The sequence below is a fragment of the Jaculus jaculus genome, chromosome 9 (assembly GCF_020740685.1).
Source record: "Jaculus jaculus isolate mJacJac1 chromosome 9, mJacJac1.mat.Y.cur, whole genome shotgun sequence".
Lineage (NCBI taxonomy): Eukaryota > Metazoa > Chordata > Mammalia > Rodentia > Dipodidae > Jaculus > Jaculus jaculus.
The window spans coordinates 115,473,809-115,495,434 of NC_059110.1; the positions used below are offsets into that span (position 1 = coordinate 115,473,809).

General features: G+C 45.1%; 1 protein-coding gene across 2 annotated transcripts in view; it reads left to right on the forward strand.

Annotated features, from left to right (window-relative positions):
• The window catches only part of Plekhm1 (pleckstrin homology and RUN domain containing M1), a 60,909-nt gene that overhangs the window by 747 nt on the left and 38,536 nt on the right, over nt 1-21,626 (forward strand). The window contains exons 1-4 of one of the 2 annotated variants that reach the window (XM_045159822.1): nt 5,132-5,245; nt 6,198-6,286; nt 11,672-11,919; nt 14,103-14,729. In XM_045159822.1, coding sequence (XP_045015757.1) covers nt 6,239-6,286; nt 11,672-11,919; nt 14,103-14,729 — 923 coding nt within the window. In that variant the 5' untranslated portion in view covers nt 5,132-5,245; nt 6,198-6,238. Of the gene's footprint in view, nt 1-5,131; nt 5,246-6,197; nt 6,287-11,671; nt 11,920-14,102; nt 14,730-21,626 lie in introns of those variants that run through there. The other variant, XM_045159821.1, reaches the window with a different exon arrangement.

Sequence of the window (21,626 nt, forward strand, 5' to 3'; positions counted from 1 at the left end):
CTTTGCTTTCTTTGTTTCATTCTTGGGTTTTATTCATGTCATGTAGCCTTGATCCTCCTGCTTCCACATCCCTGGGACTGGGATTATAAATGTTAGCCACTACACCTGGCCTCCCAGTCTTAGTACCAATTAATTAGATCTCATGTCCTTTCATGTCTACTGGCCCAGTGGCAGTTCGTGTCGTCCCCCGTCCCCCCCCCCCCCGCCCCCGAGGAAGGGTCTCATTCTAGCTCAGGCTGACCTGGAATTAACTATGGAGTCTCAAGGTAGCCTCAAACCCTCGGCGATCCTCTTTCCTCTGCCTCCTGAGTGCTGGGATTAAAGGCGTGTGCCACCATGCCCAGTTTGACCCTTGACAGTTTTTTTTTTTTTTAATTTATTTGAGAGTGACAGACAGAGAAAGAGGCAGAGGGAGAGAGAGAGAGAGGGAATGGGCGCGTCAGGGCTTCAAACCCCTGCAAACGAACTCTAGACGTTGTGCGCCCCCTTGTGCATCTGGCTAATGTGGGTTCTGGGGAATTGAGCCTTGAACCGGGGTCCTTAGGCTTCATAGGCAAGTGCTTAACCACTAAGCCATCTCTCCTTTCCCTGTGACAGTTCTTAACCCCAACCCTGTGCCCAGTCTTCCCGGGATCCAGCTTTCATTCAATCTGAGAATTTAGGGCACAGCTCCCACTGTCAGTCCCACCAGCTGCCCCTCAACAGCCATATGTGGTCCTTGCTCAGAACGGGCAGTTAGACTGAACAGCTTGACTGGTGTGTGCAGAGCCGCCTCAGATGGTAAATGAGTGTGGAACAGAGATCAAAGGCTTCCCTCACTCTTGGGGGAGAGGGATTTTTCCTGGTATCTGGTCTCCTGACTCTGTCCCCAGGGATTGTTTTTCTGGCATTCATATTAAATTACCTGTGCTGGCTGTTGGAATAGTAATAGTGTCATGGAGATACCTGGAAGGTGAGGGATGGCCACTTACACACTCAGCTGACTTAGCCTGGGGCAGTGGAAACCATCTCTTTGGTCTAGCTTCCTAGCTGTGGAGAACCTCACTGTGCCATGCTGATTGTGATCACAGAGCGCTATCTGTATATCTTGTCTTGACATTTCTGACCCTAGGAACCACTTGTCCTCTCCTGATGCTCCTTTCTGCCAGAGCTGATTGCGGACCAGTCCCAGCGCTGACTGCAGGGGACAATGGTGGTCAGAGGCTTGTAGCAAGTGATGAAGGATGTGGGGAAGTAGAGTGTAGGGTCCTGTGAGGCTGAGGCCTAGGTGGGTGCAGAGGCTGTTGAATCACTTCTGTTTTGTTGGCCCTGGATCTTTGAGCTTTAGACATTTGGCTTTCAGGAACACAGAAAGCTGAGAGTTCCTGTTAGTGGCTGAGGAAGATAGCTGTTCTTAAGGTGCCATGCTCAGCATTTCCAGATCCCTGGGAACATTTTAATGCACATTTCCTCCAAATTCTAATGTGCTGGCTTCAGAAGGGCTGGCCATTTGATAGCGAGTTTTTTTCAGAGCTGAGGTTGACTCTGTCCTGTGCCTGCTACACAGTTCTCTACCACGAAGCTACACACTGCAGCCCTGACAGCAGTCGTAAATGATAAAGGGCCCTGAGTCCATCACGGCCACAATAGCCTTTTTCTTTTGAAGGCTGAATGCAATGCTGTCTTCAGTATCCTCTCATGGTACAACCTTCAGAATGACTTGTGTCTTTTTGTCAGCTTAGTGTAATGGCTGGAATTCCCCAGGAGCCCTACCACATCACAGTGGTATACCACTGTGGTAAACCAGTCAACTTCCCAATTTGTGAACTAGACATATCCGACCTGCACCTTGCTTTTATTTTTCAAGTCATTCAAGTATTTATTTTCTCCTCCTCCTCCTCCTCCTCCTTCTTCTTCTTTTTTTTTTTTGAGCAACACTGTATTTGAGCACCAGTATATGCCGCCATGGTTTTGGGTACCAGAAATGCAATGTGAATGAATCATGGAGTTCTAATTCTTTTTTGTTTTGCTTTGTTTTGTTTTCTGAGGTAGGGTCTCACTCTAGCCCAGGCTGACCTGGAACTTAACTCCTATTCCTGTCTGACCCCTAAGATCCTCCTAACTCTGCTTCCAGAGTGTTGGTATTAAAGGCATGCACCATCACACCCTGCTAAAATTCTTGTTCTTATCATTCAGAGGTGGCTTTTAGGATCCTACAGCATAGCTAAGCACATACCTGCATACCAGTGACCCCAGTTACTTTGGAAGCTGAAGGTAGAGGATTGTGAAGGCCTTCCTGAGCTACATATCAAAATCAAGGTTAGCTTTGGAGATATAGCAATATGCTGTCTCAAAAAAAGAAAAATTGCTGGGCGCATGCCTTTAATCCCAGCACTCGGGAGGCAGAGGTAGGAGGATCGCTGTGAGTTTGAGGCCACCCTGAGACTCCATAGTGAATTTCAGGTCAGCCTGGGCTAGAATGAGACCCTACCTCGAAAAAAAAAAAAAAAAAGAAAAGAAAAGAAAAAAATTGCCGGGCGAGGTGGTGCACTCCTTTGGTCCCAGCAGTTGGAAGGCAGAGTTGGGAGGTCTCTGTGAGTTCGAGGCTAGCCTGGGACTGCATAATGAATTCTAGGTCAACCTGGGCTAGAGCAAGACCCTACCTCGAAAAACAGACAGACAGACAGACAGACAAGATATATAGAAAGAAAAATTAAGGACTGAGGCTGTGGTAGAGCACTTGACTAAGTCCAGTCCCCAGTACTGGTGTTGGGGATGGAGTCGGGCATGGTGACTCCTGTAATCATAGCACTTGCAGAGTCAAAAGGCAGAAGGCCAGCCTAGGCAACATACTGAGTCTTTGCCTCAAAACTCTGAAGGAGGGGCTGGAGACATGGTTTAGTGGTTAAGTGCTTGCCTGTAAAGCCTAAGGACCCTGGTTCAAGGCTCAATTCCCCAGGACCCATGTAAGCCAGGTACACAAGGAGTCACATGCATCTGGAGTTCCTTTGTAGTGTCTGGAGGCCCTGGCATGCCCATTCTCTCTCTCTCTCTCTCTCTCTCTCTCTCTCTCTCTCTCAAATAGATAAAGAAACTTGAAAAAAAATCTGAAGGAGGCTTTGCTTCCAGCATTTAGATCACTGGGAGTTCAAGACCAGCCTGGGCTACACAATGAATTCCAGGTCAACTGGGCTAGCGTGAGACCTTGCCTCATTAAAAAAAAACAAAACAAAACTGGCAACAGCAACAACAATAACAAAGATTCAAGGGAGAAAAAAGAATTCTGTATCATATGGGTAAAGAATATGGGGTAAAGCCGGGCATGGTGGTGCACACCTTTAATCCCAACACTCAGGAGGCAGAGGTAGGAGGATCACTGTAGTTCAGGGCCACTCTGAGACTACATAGTGAATTCCAGGTCAGCCTGAGCTACAGTAAGACTCTATCTCAAAATAAATAAATAAATAAATAAAAATAATGGGGTAAGGGCTGGAGAGATGGCTTCAGTGCTTAAGGAGCTTGCCTGCAAAGCCTGAAGACCCTGGTTCGATTCCCCAGTACCTATGTAAAGTCAGGTGCACTATATCTGGAGTTTATTGAAGTGGCTAGAGGCCCTGGTGCACCCATTCTCTATCTGCCTCTTTCTCAAATAGATAAATACTAAAAAAGAATATGGGGTAGTAAAAATGATAAAAGGAAAAATAAGCTGGGTGTGGTGGCTCATGCCTTTAATCCCAGCACTTGGGAGGCAGAGGTAGGAGGATCACTGTGAATTTGAGGCCACCCTGAAAATCATAGTGAATTTCAGGTCATCCTGGTAGAGTAAGACCCTACCTCAAAAAAAAAAAAAAGTAACTAAATGAAGTGGATATGGGGTAGATGAATGTGGTACTGGAAGGAAGGAAGAAGAGGCGAAGCAATGTGCCCCGTGTTCACAGATGTCCTCCATGACTAGTCCTTGGTCTGGGAGTCACAAGCTAGTCTCTCACCCGCCAGCATATGTAATTTGAAGCTATTGCTTCAAAGGTCTGTTTCCACCCTGTACCTTCCAAGACACTTGTCTGGAAATCAAGCTTTTTTCAGATAGAAGGAAGTGCTGCTTTTTTTTTTTTTTTTTTAAACTCACCAAGCAGCCAGCCGCATGTCTGAAAGATCAGCTGTCTGTCTGAATCAGATGATATCTGTCATTCTTTTCCAACTGAGATACCATGACTCATCAATTGACATTCTGGGTAAATGGCACAAGTGCCAGACTCTTGTTTACAACAGCCAAGTCAGCTACTCAGCCAGTAAAGAGAAGGCTGTTGAGAGTGGCTGAGAAGTCTCTGATGTTTTTGTTTTTGAGGTAGGGTCTGTCTCTAGCTCAGGCTAGCCTGGAATTCACTGTGTAGTTTCAGGCTGGCTCACAGCAGTCCTCCTACCTCAGCCTTGTCAGTGCTGGGATTAAAGGCGTGCGCCATCATGCCCGACACTATTCCTTTTCTTTTCTTTTTTCTTTTAAAATTTACTTTTTTAATTTTTTGGTCTATTTTTATTTATTTATTTGAGAGTGACAGAGAGAGAGAGAGAAAATGGGCACACCAGGGCCTCCAGCCACTGCAAACGAACTCCAGATGCATGTGCCACCTTGTGCATCTGGTTTACATGGGTCCTGTGTAATTGAGCCTTGAACCAGGGTCCTTAGTCTTCGCAGGCAAGTGCTTAACTGCTAAGCTGTGTCTCCAGCCCTTTTCTTCTTTTTTCATTTTGAGGTAGGGTCTCACTCTAGCCCAGGCTGACCTGGAATTCACTATATAGTCTCAGGGTGTCCTTGAACCTCCTACCTCTACCCGCCCCCACCCCAGTGCTGGGATTAAAGGTGTGAATGGCCACTCCTGGCAAGTTTGCTGTTCTTCTACATGAAGCCAGGTTCTACTGAGCCTGTTTCTTCCTTTAATGTTTATAGAGAGGAGCACATTTCTCCAGGATTGAGGCTGAAGAATGAGATCAGAGAAGCTTGTTTTGTTAGTCTGGAAAGCTGTGGAAGGTTGAACTTAGTGCAGTTGGTGGTTTCCTAGATGTCAGAAGTTGCCTTTTACCCTGCTAAACTCTCCCCTGTAATATTGGACAGCCCTGGTAGTGTTGCCTAAGACTTCTCCTTACTCGTTTTCAATTAGATGTCCTGGAAGTCTTGCTTCTCTCCAGTCTGGTGCTTGGTGTGAATGAAGAACTGGAGCACTGATCCAGGAGTCGAGAGACCCAGACTTCAGTTAGCTTCCACCCGCAGGTGCTTATGTCTCTCCCATTGAGCCACTGTGGCTAGACATTAGGTAGGGTGTCTGGCCTCTTATAAAGAAAGATTGAAAATCTTGGCACTGTTTGGTGAATTATAAGATGACTATTTATTTTTGGTTTTTCAAGGTAGGGTCTCTCTCTAGCTCAGGCTGACCTGGAATTAACTATGTATCTCAGGGTGGCCTCACACTCTAGGTGATCCTCCTACCTCTGCCTCCCGAGTGCTGGGATTAAAGGCGTGCGCCACCACACCCAGCTTTCTATTTTGTTTTGTTTTGAGATAGAATCTCCTTAGTGCCTAGGCTGACCTTGACCTCCTGATCTTCCTACCTCTACCTTATAAATGCTTCCCCTCCACCCCACAGGCTGACCTGGAATTCACTAGGTAAATCTCAGAGTAGCCTTGAACTCAATTCTCCTACCTCCTACCTCTGCCTCCCAAGTGCTGGGTTTAAAGACGTGCACCACCATGCCCGGCTTTGGTTTTGAATTTTTTTGGTGGCATTTAGAAACCTTTTACTGTTGACAGATTTTTTTTTTTTTTGTTTTTACATTTTCCTCATTTAATTACACTACCTCATGTGGGCTTGTGATGCAGTGTAAGAAACTTGGCAAACCAGTCATTGACACCCCCCCATGCCCTTGCCCCCGCTCCATAGGTCTTGGCTTTCTGTGCTGAAACCCAGGTATGAAGAGCTCTTGTCATAATGTTTCCATGGCACATAGGGTGCCTCTGCTCTCAAAGAACACATCTCGGGCCTTTTTCCTTCGTATGTTTCCTTCCTTAAAATTCACTCTGAAGTTTTACATTTGTGCTGCTTAAATGCCTTTCAGTTGCATTTTGAGTGAGATGGCCTGACTGCCTGCTGCTTGCTGTGGGGACGGACTGTGGTTGTGAGGGTGCGTTGGGCTTGTGCTTATGTAGCTGCCATCTGTCCCTGCAGGTGTCATGTGAGTGTCTTCAGGAGTTGCTGCCTGAGTGGAAATGCTCTCAGTGGTAGAGAGTGGACTGGACCCCCGGGCTGCCATCCAGGTAGGTTGGCCAAGGAAGATTAAGGTTGGGAAGGGCTATGCAGGGCTTCCTTTTTAACTTAAAAAAAATTTTTTTTTTTTTGAGATAGGGGTTTTATATGTCTTAGCCTTGGAAATCTCTGTATTATCAAGGAAGTACTGATTTTTCAGCCTCCACTTCCAAGAGACAGGCTTGTGTCCTATCACATCCAGCTTCATTGTAGCTTTCCGATTTTGACATGAATGAGAGGCTTCATGTGGAGGCAAAGTTATAGCAAAGGCGGGTTCTCAAGAGATCCTGCCTTTTCTAGAGCATGTCTGTGAGTCTGTAGTGGGAATCTGTTTAAGGCACAGTGGGGATTTCAGTTGTTACCTGAAGATGAAGGCCTGCCATTCAGCCCTTGATCCCTTTACCCTTCAGCTGGCATCAGGCCAGTTTTTTCAAAGCATTGATTTGGTCTGAAACAGCAGTGGGGGTCAATTGCCACTTGACTGTATCTTTGAAATTTACCATTTTCCATCCAACCTCCCACCCACTCCTTGAGGAACTCTGTCCTGTGGGCTGGGCCCTGGACTGCCCTGGGCAGTCTGAACTGGCTCAGTCATGATTCTTAGTGGAACCCTGACGTGGTTTTTTATTGTTATTATTTTTATTTTTTTGGTTTTTCAAGGTAGGGTTTCACTCTAGTCCAGAATGACCTGGAATTCACTATGTAATCTCAGGATGACCTTGAACTCATGGCAATCCTCCTACCTCTGCCTCCCGAGTGCTGGGATTAAAGGTGTGTGCCACCACGCCTGGCTTCTGAGGTAGTTTTTTGAGGTCGGTTCTCAATCTAGCTCAGGTTGCCCTGGAATTCACTATGTAGTCTCAGGGTGGCCTTGAACTCATGGCAATCCTCCTGCCTCTGCCTGCCAAGTGCTAAGATTAAAGGTGTGCACCACAACGCCCTTTGTTCCCTGTTGCTGCTTCCCCTGTGAAGTTTCTCTTCCTGAGGAAGTGCAGCCCTCAGAGATGTGCCTTCCCTTGCCTGGCCACTAGAGGGTCTGCTCCACCTCTCTGTTGCTGGCTTTCCTGCACAGGCGGTTTCCCTGTGGCCTTCCTCATTCCACCTGTGGAGCTCTGGAGCTGGAGCAGAGCCCAGAACCCAGCTAATAATAGGGCTTCATAGACCGGCTCCTTGAAGCTGTGAATTCTCCTCCTCCTCCTCCTTCTCCTCCTCCCTCCTCCTTCCTCCTCCTTCCTCCTCCTTCCTCCTTCTTCTTCTTCTTCTTCCTTCTTTCTTCCTTCTTTCTTCTTCTTCTTCCTTCTTCTTCTTCTTCTTCTGAGGTAGGGTTTCACTCTAGCCCAGGCTGACCTGGAATTCACTCTGTAGTCTCCGGGTGGCCTCGAACTCATGGCGATCCTCCTACCCTGCCTCCTGAGTGCTGGGATTAAAGGTGTGCGCCACCAAGCCCAGCTCACTTGTCAGTACTTAGGGAGTTGGCCTGTTTATGCCTGTGTTCCCGACCTAGTAGTCACTCAGAAGTAGTTTGTTCTTTTTGTATAATCTACTAATATCTTACACATAAAAGCACACTTAAACTGGGCGTGGTGCCGCACACCTTTAATCCCAGCACTCAGGAGGCAGGGTAGGAGGATCGCCATGAGTTCGAGGCCACCCGGAGACTACAGAGTGAATTCCAGGTCAGCCTGGGCTAGAGTGAAACCCTACCTCGGGAAAAAACAAGCAAACAAACAAACACTTAAAACTGGACTTCTTCAACTTTAAAACCTCTTCAAAAAGCTGACCATGATGTTGCACACCTTTAATTCCAGCACTTGGGAGGCAGAAGTAGGAGGATCACTGTGAGTTCAAGGCCACCCTGAGAGTATAGTGAATTCCAGGTCAGCCTGGGCTAGAATGAGACCCTATTTTGGGGGGCCCTCTTCAAAGACACTATATGAAGAAAGTGGTGATTGTGAGTTAATATGATCAAAATACATTGCAAAGGCGGGCGTAGTGGCACACACCTTTAATCCCAGCACTTGGGAAGTAGAGGTAAGAGGATCACCATGAGTTTGAGGCCAGCCTTGAGACTACAGAGTGAATTCCAGGTCAGCCTGGGCTAGGGCGAGACCCTACCTCAAAAAAAACAACAAAAATATTTTGCATGCATGTATGGAAATGTTATAATGAAACCCATTAGTATGTAAAATTAACCTATGCTAATTAAAATTAAAAAGGAAAAAAGAATTGAAGTCAGGGAAGGCAAAATAAATAAAAATAATGTAAAAAGAAAGCCTGGGCTGGTGAGAAGTTTCAGTGGCTAAGGCACTTACCTACAAAATGTAAGGACCTAAGTTTCAGTCCCCAGTGCCCATGTAAAGCCAGATGCACAAGGTAGCACATGTGTCTAGAGTTTGTTTGCAGTGACTAGAGGCCCTGGTGCATGCGTTTTCTCTTTCTCCCCTTCTCAAATAAACAAATAAAAGAAAGCCCACAGGAAAAGAGAAGATAGCTGCCAATTATTTATCTGATAAAGGTCTAATATACAAAATAGAGAACTGTTTCAGCTAATCAATAAAAGATAATCTGGGCTGGAGAGATGGCTTAGTGGTTATGGTACCTGTGAAGCCTAAGGACCCCATAGGTTCGATTCCCCAGGACCATGTAAACCACATGCACAAGGTGGCACATGCACCTGGAGTTCTTTGTAGTGGCTAGAGGCCCTGGCACACCCATTCTCTGTCTGTCTCTCTCAAATAAATACATAAAAAGGTAATCTAAGCTGGGTGTGGTGGCACAGGTCTTAATCTCAGCACTCAGAAGGCAGAAGCAGGAGGTTTGCTAGGAGTCCTAGGCCACCCTGGGACGGCAGAGTGAGTTCCAGGTCAGCCTGGCTTACAATAAGACCTTACCTTAAAAAAAGAATCTTAATTATAAGCAAGTATTTCTTTTTTTTTTTAATTTATTTAATTTATTTGAGAGGGAGAGAAATAGGCAGGTAGAGAGAGAGAGGATGGGCACACCTGGGCCTCCAGCCATTGCAAACGAACTCCAGATGCATGTGCCCCTCCTTGTGCATCTGGCTTTCATGGATCCTGGAGAATTGGCCCTGGGTCCTTTGGCTCTGCAGTCAAGTGCCTTAACTGCTAAGCCTTTTCTCCAGCCCAGCATCTTATTTCTTTATTTGCGTGTGTGTGTTTGTGTGTGTGTGTGCGCACGTGCACATGTACACATCAGGGTCTTTTGCCACTGCAAACCCACACCAGCTGCATTTGCTGTTTTTTTTTTTTCCAATATAGGTTCTCACTTTAGCTCCTCAGGCTGACCTGGAATTAGTGCCAGGGTCCTCCTGCCTCTGCCTCCTGAGTGCTGGGATTAAAGGTGTACGCCACCACACTTGGCGTATTCGCTGTTTTTTTCATGTTGCTTTCCATGGGTATTAGGGAATTGAGCCTGGGCCATAGGCCTTGCAAGCAAGTGCTTTTAACCACTGGCCCATCTCCGTGCCAAAGTATTTCTTTGAAGAATATGTATAATAAGAAGATATGCCCAGACACAAAATGGCCTGGATATCCATGACCTCACAGTGCCTGACACTACCTACACAAGACCATAATAATAGGAGGAAATTTCAGATGATGACATCAAAATAAAAGAGAGAGTGATTGAGAGGGGGAGGGGATACGATAGAGAATGGAGATTCAAAGGGAAAAGTAGGGGGAGGGAGGGTATTACCATGTTATATTTTTTATAATCATGGAAGTTGCTAATTTGAAAAAAAATTAAAAAATTAAATAATAATAAGGAAGAAGATATACACATGACCAACAAGTACAGGAAATAGTGATAGTCATCATTAGACTGAGGGAAGTGCAGATGGCATCTGAGATGTGTATACCTACTAGGATGGCTGTGATCAGAAAGTCAGAAAATAACAAAATCCCTGGTGGGAATTAAAATGCTGTAGTTACTTTGAACAATGGTTTGACAGTTCTGGAAAACTTAAATGTAGCTTTAAACTTTTTATTACTTTTTTTTTTCCTGATGTTTGGGATGAAACCCAGGACTTGTAGCTAAGTATTCTACCCATCAGTCATATCTCCAGTATAGCATAGGAATGGTTATTTATTTATTTATGAAAGAGAGAGAATATGGGCACATGGGTCACCTTGTGCATTTGGCTTATGTGGGTTCTGGGGATGTAAACCTCTGTCTTTAGGCTTTGCAGGCAAGTGCTTTAACCACGGAGCCATCTCTCCATCCCTCCACTTCCCTTCTTGCCATAGGCATATTGGGATTACAGAAGCAATTATTTATGGGCTAGGCACATAGCTCATTTAGGAAAGTGAGGACCTGAATTTGATTCCCACAGGAAAAAACAAAAGCCATAAGTAGGGGCTTAGCCTTATAATCCATGTGCTAGAAAGACAAGCAGATCCTTGGAGTTGGCTGGCTGGTCAACTTCGTAAGCACCAGGTCAGCGAGAGCCCCTGTCTCAAGGTAGCTGGTGTTCCTTACAAACAGTAGTGAAGGTTGTGCTGTGGCCTCCACCACAACTCATACACACATGCATGTGCACCCCCTCCATACACATGCACCAGCGCTCATGAAAACACAGACACAGGTCGGGCATGGTGGTGCACGCTTTTAATCCCAGCACTTGGGAGGCATAGGCAGAATCGCCATGAGTTCGAAGCCACCCTGAGTCTACATAGTGAATTCCAGGTTAGCCTGGGCTAGAGTGAGACCGTACCTTGAGGGGGGAGGGGGGTAATGGACACAAACAACTGTTCATGCCCTTAAGGAACAATATTTCCATGATGTAAATCCAGAAATATTAATTTCCACTTAACCAATAATGAAATTGAGACTCAGATTAAGATCAGGTTAAGTGAAATGTCTGAGGTGTCCCATCTTAATACTAACTGAGCTGGGTCTGAACCTAAGCCTTTGGCTCAAGACCTAGGATCTTTCTTAATGTAACCAGATTTCTATTTGGCTCAAGACCTAGGATCTTTCTTAATGTAACCAGATTTCTATGCTCTTGATCTCTCCTCCTCCCACACAGTGCTAGGGTCTTTTGCTTTCATTAATGTTTTTATTTTTCTAAAACCTTTTTCCTCTTTAGCTTATCTCTGCAGTAACTCCAAGCATTCATAGTTATAACTGATAGAGCCAGTATTTAAACACAAGATTGTTTGGTTTAGATGGGAATATACAACAAAATATATGAAAAACCATGTCTTCTGTATTCTGTAGCTCTAGTTGACATAATTAATATACTGGTTTGCAGAAGGATCTAGATATGTACACACAGGTATGTATGTGTGTGCTTGCACATGGTTGGCCACAGCACAGAGGCTCCCTGTAGAATTTACTTGCCTCTGAAGTCCTTCCTTCTGTTTGGCCTGGCCTAGGTCATCAAGAAGAAGCTGGTGGGATCCGTGAAGGCTCTGCAGAAGCAGTATGTCTCCCTGGACACAGTGGTCACTAGTGAAGATGGAGATGCTAACACCATGTGCAGTGCCCTGGAGGCCGTGTTCATTCATGGCCTGCATGCCAAGCACATTCGTGCTGAGACTGGAGGAAAAAGGAAGAAACACACCCACCACAAAATTCTGCCCCAGCCTGTCTTCTGGCCCCTCTTGAAAGCTGTCACCCACAAGTGAGAGGATTGGAATGGGGGAGGAGCTTGGGAGTGTGGGGCACTTGGCTGTTCCTCTTTAGGGGTGGGGAAACCATCAGACACCCTGTGTTTTAGCATAGGAATAGTGTGAAGTGGGCTTGGAGGGGATCTTACAGAAAGGTTTATTTCTGTTCCTTGAGACTCTGTTTATGAACCTGTGGCTGGTTCCCACCTCAGGCTATTATCCCTGTACTCGGTGGTAGACAGGATGATCAGAAGTTCAGGGTCATCATCAGCTATGTTACAGGTTTAGGGTCAGGGTGGGGTACATGCTGCACTGTTTAAAAAGAAAGGAAGGAATGAGAAAGGGAAGGAGGGAAGAAAAAGAAGGAAGAAAAAACAACCCTAATTAAATTCAGTGGGTTAAAAACTGGGCATGAAAGTATGATGGGGATTAATGGGGAAGAAGGGTGTTCATGGAGAGGGGAGGAAATGAGACATGGTTATTGGGGGAGTAAGATCAAAATACATTACATATATACACATACACACAGAAATGAAATGTCAAAAATGGAAAAAATAAAGTTAAGTAAAAAAACCTCTGGGATGACTCAGGAGGCACCATGGTGCTGAGAAGAAGTGACAGAGGAGTGCTCAGCATGGAAACATCTCTATCACACCTTCCAAGGCTCAGGGTCCATTGCGGAAGAGGTGGCGGAAAGAATGTAAGAGCCAAAGGAAGGGTAGAACTCCTTACAATGCACTCTTCTAGACACAAAATAGCCTGGATATCCATGACCTCATAGTGCCTGGCACTACCTACACAAGACCCTCATAATAGAGGAAAAGATGATGACATCAAAAATAAAAGAGACTGATTGAAAGGGAAAAGGAATATGATGGAGAGTGGAGTTACGAACGGGAAAGTGCAGAGGTAGGGGAGGGAATTATCATGGTTTATTGTCTATAATAATGGAAGTTGTCAATAAAAATTTTTTAAATATAAAATTAAAAAAGCCCCCCAAAATTTAATGCCTTCTTTAGCTCAAAGGTGAATGATCAGTGTCTGGTCTGTCTTTCTATACCAGTTGCCACTGACCCAGTTCAGGTTCTTAACTCTCTCCTGAATGACAGTGGCTTTCTTGTTGAGTCTAGGGAACTGTGGGCAACATTCCTACACAGGACTCTGTGGTAGTGGAGAGGAGGGGTGTTTGAGTCAGACCAAGGGCTTCGGAACTAAGTTTGGTACACTTGGGGCCTGACCTCCTTACCCATAGCAATCCATCTTAAAGTATAAATAGCTGTAGTCAGGTCACTTCCCCATGAAGAAAACCTTAGCTCCCAAGTGCTGTTTGAGATCAGTGCACTAAGTTGGGACCCTGAATCTGTATCTTGGAAAGTTCTCCGGGGACTTTTGGTGCACAGCCAGGTATGAGAGACTTTGTCCCACGTAGCCTGACCGGGTTGACACTCAAGCCTCTCCACTCCTTGGCTTTGCAACCCAACTAGCCGTGCTCTACCTGTTGTAACTGGAGCTCTCCCACTCCTGTTACGGGCCTGTTGCTTTCCTACCCATTATGCTCCTCCCCCAACAGTCCATTTTACCTAGAAGGTTCTCCATCTTCGCCTCTTGAGTATCTTTCAGCTCATACACTGAGTTTTCTATTATGTTTCAGATACTTACATTTCTTACTATAACCCAGAAATGATGGCCCGACCTGTGGTGCAAACTCCACCAGCAAAAGGACTGAACTTCATGTGCCCTTCCTTCAGTGGCGGTTTCTTGGGGCTGGGGTATAACTCAGTAGTAGATAGGCTCGCCTAGCCTGTACAAGGACGTGGCTTTATTCCTCAGTACTGGGAAAAGAAAGTAGAAAGAAGGAAAAAGAGCAGTTACTTGAACCAGGGCAGGGACCATATTTTTATTTTGCACCTTCTCAGTCCCTGTCTTGGATTAGCAAATCACATCTGGGATCCTAGGGGTGGTTGTGCTGAACAGAATTGAGTCCTTCATGGCATTAGTCTCGAAATGTTGGTGGCTATAGCTTAACAACTCAATATTTCCATATTACCCTTAAGACACCACTATTCAGGGCATATGCGTGTATGCACACATACATACAGTAGTTGCCAGTGGTTCTTGCTAAGCAGTGTATGAGACCACATCTCAGGGATTTGAGGTACTTTGTAGTTTCTTGAACCAAGTCTGCTCTCCTTCCCAGACACATCATCTCAGAATTGGAGCACCTGGTCTTTGTCAACACGGATGTGGGCCGCTGCCGGGCCTGGCTGCGGCTGGCCCTCAATGATGGCCTGATGGAGTGCTACCTGAAACTGCTCCTGCAGGAGCAGGCCCGGCTGCGCGAGTACTATCAGCCCTCAGCCCTGCTACGAGATGCCGAGGAGGGCGAGTTCCTCCTTAGCTTCCTGCAGGGACTGACGTCCTTGTCCTTCGAGCTCTCCTACAAGTCAGCCATCTTAAATGAATGGACTCTCACTCCATTGTCTCTGTCTGGGCTTTGCCCGCTGTCTGAGCTTGAGCCTCTCACAACCTCTGGGGCAGAACTACAACGGAAGGAGTCTCTAGATTCCATTTCCCATTCTTCAGGCTCTGAGGACATTGAAGTCCAGCACTCGGGCCATAAGATCCGCCGAAACAAGAATCTCACTGCCTCCTCCCTCAGCCTGGACACGGCCAGTTCATCCCAGCTGTCCTGCAGCCTAAACTCTGATAACTGCCTTCTCCAGGAGAATGGTTCCAAGAGTCCTGACCATTCTGAGGAGCCCATGTCCTACGACTCAGACTTGGGCACAGCAAATGCTGATGACTCTGACAGGTCTCTGCAAGAGTGAGTGCCCCCCTCCACCCCTTCCCTCCTTCTCTTGGCTCTCCTTTTCTGTCACAAGGGAGCATGTGATTGTCACTGAACTCTGCTAGCGCACAAAGGAAGTCAAAGAGCACATGGCTTCTTATAGTCATCAAAAAGCAGCAGTGAGGCAAATGGATTTGTGTTTTGTATTTCTGGTTTTTTTGTTTATTTCAAGGTAGTGGGGTCTTGCAGTAACCCTAGCTGACCTGGAACTTACTCTGTAGTCCTCAGCTGGCCTGAAACACACAATAGTCTTCCAACCTGCCTCCTTGAGTGCTGGGATTAAAGGTGTGCTCTACCACACCCAGCTGTGATTTTTGTTTTTTGAAACATTTTTATTCATTTATTTGGGAGCAAGAGAGACAGAGAGAGGACAGGCAGGCCAGGGCCTCTAGCTGCTGCAGACAAACTCCAGATGCATGTACCACCCTGTGCTTCTCACTAACATGGGTTCTGGGGAATTGAACCTGGATCTTTAGGCTTAGAAGGCAAATGCCCTAACTTCTAAGCCAGCTCTCCAACCCTTATATTTTTATTTGAGAGAGAATGAGCATGCCAGGGCCTCTAGTCACTGCAAATGAACTCCAGACACATGGGCCATCATGTGCACCCGGCTTACATGGGTACTGGGAAATTGAACCTGGGTCCTTTTGATTTTGCCAGCAAGTGCCTTAACCACTTAAGCCACCTCTCCAGTCCTCCATCATTTTTTAAAATTTTTATTAGCATTTTCCATGATTATAAAAAAATATCCCATGGTAATTCCCTCTCCCCCCCAAACTTTCCCCTTTGAAATTCCATTCTACATCATATTACCTCCCCATCACAATCATTGTACTTACATATATACAATATCAACCTATTAAGTACCCTCCTCCCTTCCTTTCCATTTTTTTTTTTTTTTTAGACCGAATATCATGTATTCCAGGCTGGTCTCAAACTTACTCTGTAGCCAAGACTGACCTTCAGTTCCTTCTTTTTTTTCTCTTCTTCTTCTTTTTTTTTTTTCTTTTTCAGTTCCTTCTTAATCGTCTTGCTGTCAACTCCCTAGAGCTGAGATAATAGATGTATGGCACTGTGGCTAGTATAATTATTAATTTCTTGCATATTCCTGTAGTGTTTCTAAATGTATCTGTAACAAATACAGATATAGACATACTTAAAATTTCTTCCTTCTTCTCCCCCCTTGTACCTTGTACACTGCTCTGCACTTTGAGTATCAGCGCATCCTCATTTTTTTTTTCCTGTTGTATCTTGTTCTATTGTGTGATCAGTTTGTTTAAGCAGGCCTATGTTGAATATATAATGAAATTCAGTACTTCTGTAAGTAACCTTATATATGTGGCCTTTCCTACTTTTCTTTTTTTCTCCTGTGCCTCGCTCTGGCCCAGGCTGACCTGGAATTCACTATGTAGTCTCAGGCTGGCTTTGAACTCATGGCATTCCTCTCTGCCCCTGGAGTACTGGGATTAAAGGCATGCACCACCACTACATCTGGGCCTCTTTTAATTTTTTTTTGTTTGTTTGTTTTTTCGAGGTAGGGTCTCGCTCTAGCTCAGGCTGACCCGGAATTCACTATGTAGTTTCAGGGTGGTCTTAAACTCACAGTGCTCCTCCTACCTTTGCCTCCCAAGTGCCTGGATTAAAGGTGTGCACCACCATGCCCAGCTATTTTTTTTTTTTTTTGTGACTGATGCATTCATAACCCCACAGTGAATTCCAATAACTCCACTGAAGTTGTATGTAGGCATGTTGGTTCAGTAAACTCTCAGAAGCAAACGTACTGAGCCAAGGCAAAACTAATTTGGAATTTTCACAAAATACTGCCTGTTTACACTCTACTAGGCTTGTCCCTGTGTCCTCCCAGCCTTGCCAACAGAGGGTCTTCTCAAAGTTTTGCATATTTGCTCATCTTCTAGGTGACAGAGGTAACCCGTTGTTGAGTCCTGGTAATCCCGTGTTCTCTCAGCACATGTCTTAGACCCCTTTTATACTCCTGCTGTCTGCACCCTGACCTTGGTTCAGGACCTTCAACAGTTGCCATGCAGTGTGAGATAGCACCAGTGCCAGGAGACAGCTCAGAGCAGACCTAGTTTCTGGACCTGTTCCACCACTTGCCAGTCCACTAATGCCAGGCAAATGTTGAGTCTTTCTAAAGCTGTTTCTTCATCTTTATAATGGAACTTCCTCCATAGGGCTGCCTGCAAATCATATCAGCTGTTTGTTTAGTGGGCTGCACAGTGACAATGATACACTCTAGTATAGAGCACTGAGGCAGTGAGGTGGCGATTTCAATTACCAAGTGAGCATGTTGGAGAACTCAGGGCACTAGAGATGATGGGGCCATAGCATGCCTTAGGCTTGCTCATCTCTCTCAGCCCTTCCCTTTGTCATATGCCCTGCCTTTTATCTCTCATGAATCTCATGACTGGAAACTCCCAGCATAAGGCTATTGAATCAGTGACCATCCACCCTGTGTGGGAAGCAGTGTCTTGGGAACTGAAGGGCAAAGGTCAGCATGTATAGGCCAACACTGGACATGTTAGCACAGAGATGTATAAAGGCATGTTGAGCACCATCATTCCTAGAACTGGGTCTTGGAGTTGGCCTTTTTTTTTTTTTTTTTTGAGGTAGGGTTTACTGTAGCCCTGGCTAACCTGGAATTCACTATGTAGTCTCAGGGTGGCCTTGAACTAATGACAATCCTATCTCTGCCTCCTGAGTGCTGGGATTAAAGTTATGTGCCACCATGCCCAGCCTTTTTTTTTTATTTTAAAAAATGATTTATTTATTTATTTATTTGTAAGCAGAGAGAGATAGAAGAGAGACAGATAGAGAATGGGCACAGCAGGGCCTTTAGCCACTGCAAACGAACTCTAGACACATATGTGCCTTGTGCATCTGGATTACGTTGGTCCTGGGAAATTGAACCTGGGCCCTTTGGCTTTGCAGGCAAATGCCTTAACTGCTAAACCATCTCTATAGCCCAGGCCTTTTTTTTTTTTTGGTATGTGATTGTTTGTGCCCCCCCCCCCCCCCCCCGCCATCTCAAAAGGGTCACCACATGTATCCTAAGATCCCAAGCTGGGCCATGACCTCTTGACTCTCCTGCCTGCGCTTCCCAGGTACTTGGATTGTAGGCACACACTCTCAGGTTCTCCTTGAAGTTAGTCTTTAAAGCAGTCACAGGTTATTTTTTACAGTGTGTGTGTTTTGAAGATTCACCGCACTTTAGGTTCAGTTGAGTTTTTTGTGGTTGTTGGTGGTGTTTGGTTGGTTGGTTGGTTTTTCTTTTTCTTTTTTTTTTTTTCTTTTTTTGTGGAAAAAAGAGGTTTATTTTAGCTTACATGCTTGAGAGGAAGCTCCATAATGGCAGGAGAAAAGGATGGCATGAGCCAAGGGTGGACATCACTCCCTGCTCACATAAGGTAGACAATGGGAACAGGAGAGTGTGCCAAACACTGGTATGGAGAAACTGGCTATAACACCCATAAGCCCACCCCCAACAATACACTCCCTCCAGGAGGCATTAATTCCCAAATCTCTATCAGCTGGGAACCTAGCATTCAGAACACTTAAGTTATGGGGGGACACCTGAATCAAACCACCACATTATGCCCCTGGCCCCCATAAACTGATATCTATACGTGATACAAAATACAATATATTCAGTGGTTGGTTGGTTTTTCAAGGTAGGGTCTTACTCTAGCCCAAGCTGACCTGGAATTCACTATGTAATCTCAGGAATTGTACTTGCTTTGTGGATAGATGGCTGGCTGTTCTTTGACTCATTATCACTAAGAGTTTAAGCTTAGGCCAGTGGCCTCAGGAGTCTAACTGCCTGGGTTATCTGTTTACCAGCCTTCTGACCTTGATGACTTTTATCTGTGAAATGAGGGTAAGAACTCTTCAAAGAAAAGAGGATTAAAGGAGGAGTCAAGGTGCTTAACGGGCCCCCTTAGGACATCATGAAGGCCAAAAAGATAATTTCATTGTTTTATTACTTGGTACATGCGACATCAATTCTCCCAATACTTGTCTTTATGTAAACCACCACAAAACCTTTGGATGCTAATATATATTTGTCAGATGTCATTGTCTGGAAGCTTTCCTGTGGGAAATGACTCTCAGCCTAGACTGCTTTTTTCAGAAGCCTTTCTTTGCCTGCCAAAGCTACAGTACTGTATTCTACCAGCACAAGGGCTTCTTTTTTTTTTTTTTTTTTTTGGTTTTTTTGAGGTAGGGTCTCACTCTAGCCCAGGCTGACCAGGAATTCACTTTGTAGTCTCAGGGTGGCCTTGAACTCACAGCGATCCTCCTACCTCTGCCTCCTGAGTGCTGGGATTAAAGGCATGCGCCCGGCACAAGGGCCTCTTTGGTGGTCAGGGAAACTCAGACTGACTCCTGGTCAGGACTATATAATACCATGTATTTTAGCTGTTAGGCATAAACACTAGTAAAGACATATATAATATACAAATCTGCATAGACACCCTTTTTTCCCAGTTGCTTTCAAAATGGAAGTGCTTTTTTCTTCAGTACTGGGGATGGAATTCAGGGCCATGGTTATACTGAGCAAATGCTTTACCTGTGAATATCATCCCCAGGCCTTTGCATTTTTTTTATAAAAAATTTTTGGGGTGCTGGAAATGGATCAGCAGTTAAGGCACTTGTGTGCAAAGCCTAATGACTCAGGTTCAAATCCCCAGTACCCATGTAAATCAGATGAACAAAGTAGCCCATGCATCTGAGCTAGTTTGCACTGGGTAGAGGCCCTGATGTACTCATACTCACTCCACCCCCCCCATTTCTCTGCTTGCAAATGAATAGATAAAAAAAATTTTTTCTTTCTTTCTTATTTATTTATTCATTTAAATAGATAAAAATTTAAAAAGCGTTTTTGGAACATGCTGCTGTAAGCCACACAAGTGGAAGGATACTGGCCATTTAAGTTTTACTTTATTTTATTTATTTATTTATTTTGTTTTTCAAGGTAGGGGTAGGATCTCGCTCTGGTCCAGGCTGACCTGGAATTTGCTATGTAGTCTCAGGGTGGCCTCAAGCTTACAGTGATCCTCCTACCTCTGCATCCACAGTCCTGGGATTAAAGGCATGCACCACTGCGCCTGGCACTTTGATTTTATTTTATCTTCAAACCTCTTCAAAATTTCATTTCACTTACTGTTCCAAATTTTATCTCTTGCCAGCATCTTTTTCCACTTGATAAGCATGTCCTACCTACTTTTACTGGGCCTTATCCAGTAGTACTGATTGTGGGGAAGTTCTGTGGACTGACTTTACCTTGCCCTTGCTTTTTTGATCTTGTAGAAGCTTGTCTGGTGATATTTGTTTTAGGCATTAGAACACACGTTTTTCCTAGCATCCAGTCTTTGTCATTATCCTTATAGATTAGGATTCATTTATAATTACAACTATTGTCATAATGCTTGTATGATCATAATTTGACTTTTTGTCTCTAAATTATATTTGTGTACATGGAGGCTATAGTAGTCAGCTTCAGACTTCTGGGATGAACCCCCAGACCAGACACAGTTTAGGGGAGGAAGGAGGGATTTTTTTTGACGCTTACAGATCTAGGGGATGTTCCATAGTGGCAGAAGAAGCTGGGCTCCCTTTCACAGACCCACACTGAGAGGAAAGCCATCCCCAACACGGCAAGCGCATTTCAGGAACGCCAGGCAAAGCTTAGGCACTCTGCACATGTTTAGACTGGCATTCCAAATCCACTCCCATAGCTCAGGGCTGGACCTTAGGATCAGTCTAGTGGTACCTCCTCCAGCCAGGCTGCTGGAGAGTTGAATTATAAGCACTTTTTTGTTTGTTTGTTTTTCGAGGTAGGGTCTCGTCTAGCCCAGGCTGACCTGGCACTCACTCTGTAGTGCCGGATGGCTTCAAACTCACTGTGATCCACCTATCTCTGCCTCCTGTGCGCTGAGATTAAAGGCATGTGCCATGCCCAGCTCTAAATTACAAGCTTTAATAAAATCCTGAATATATTGGGGATCATCCATTCAAGCTACCACAGAGGCTAAGCAATCTTATCAGTGATTTAAGACAACAAAAACCTTATTTAACAAACTGAGGTTAACATTTGTTGAACCTTTGTGCCATACACTTTGCTTATATTATCTCATTCAGTCTTTCTCTCAGACATAAAAGGTGTTGCATATAAGGAACATGAACAGAAATAAACTGTGGTGACACGCACAGCAGTGTGCTGAGTGCGGCCAGGTGTACTCAGGAGCCCCTGGTCTTAATCAACCTCTGCACTATCTTCCTGGTGCCCATGAGGAATTGTGACTTTACAGGGGACATTTGCCCAAAAGTGTGCCTCCCTAGTTAATTTCAGAAGTGGCCCCATTTGGTCATAGTGGTTTAGATATGCACAGTTGGTGAGCAAATTTATCCATTTTAGGCTTTGCTGGGAATCAAACCTAAGGCCTTGTACAGGTTAGGCAAACATCTTGCCACCTCAAGTACCTGTTCTTTTCTTGCCTTTGTTTCCAGAATTCTGCATTGTTTGCTCCCTGCAAGTTATACCCTTGGAATTTGTTCTCTTGCACTGGGGATTGAACCTGTGCTTCATGCATGCCCAACAAGCAGGCTGTGTACCACAGAGCTATAGCCCAACAGACTGGCCTTTTTTTTTTTTTTTTTGAGAGACTGAGTGAGTTGGCACGCCAGGGCCTCCAGCTACTGTAATTAAACTCCAGACGTGTGTGCCATCTTGTGCTCATGTTCATCTGGCTTACATGGGATCTGGGAAGTAGGGCATGGGTCCTTAGGCTTCTCAGGCAAGCACTTTAACCACTAAGCCATTTCTCCAGCCCCCAAGTGTCATTTCACTTTCTTTTT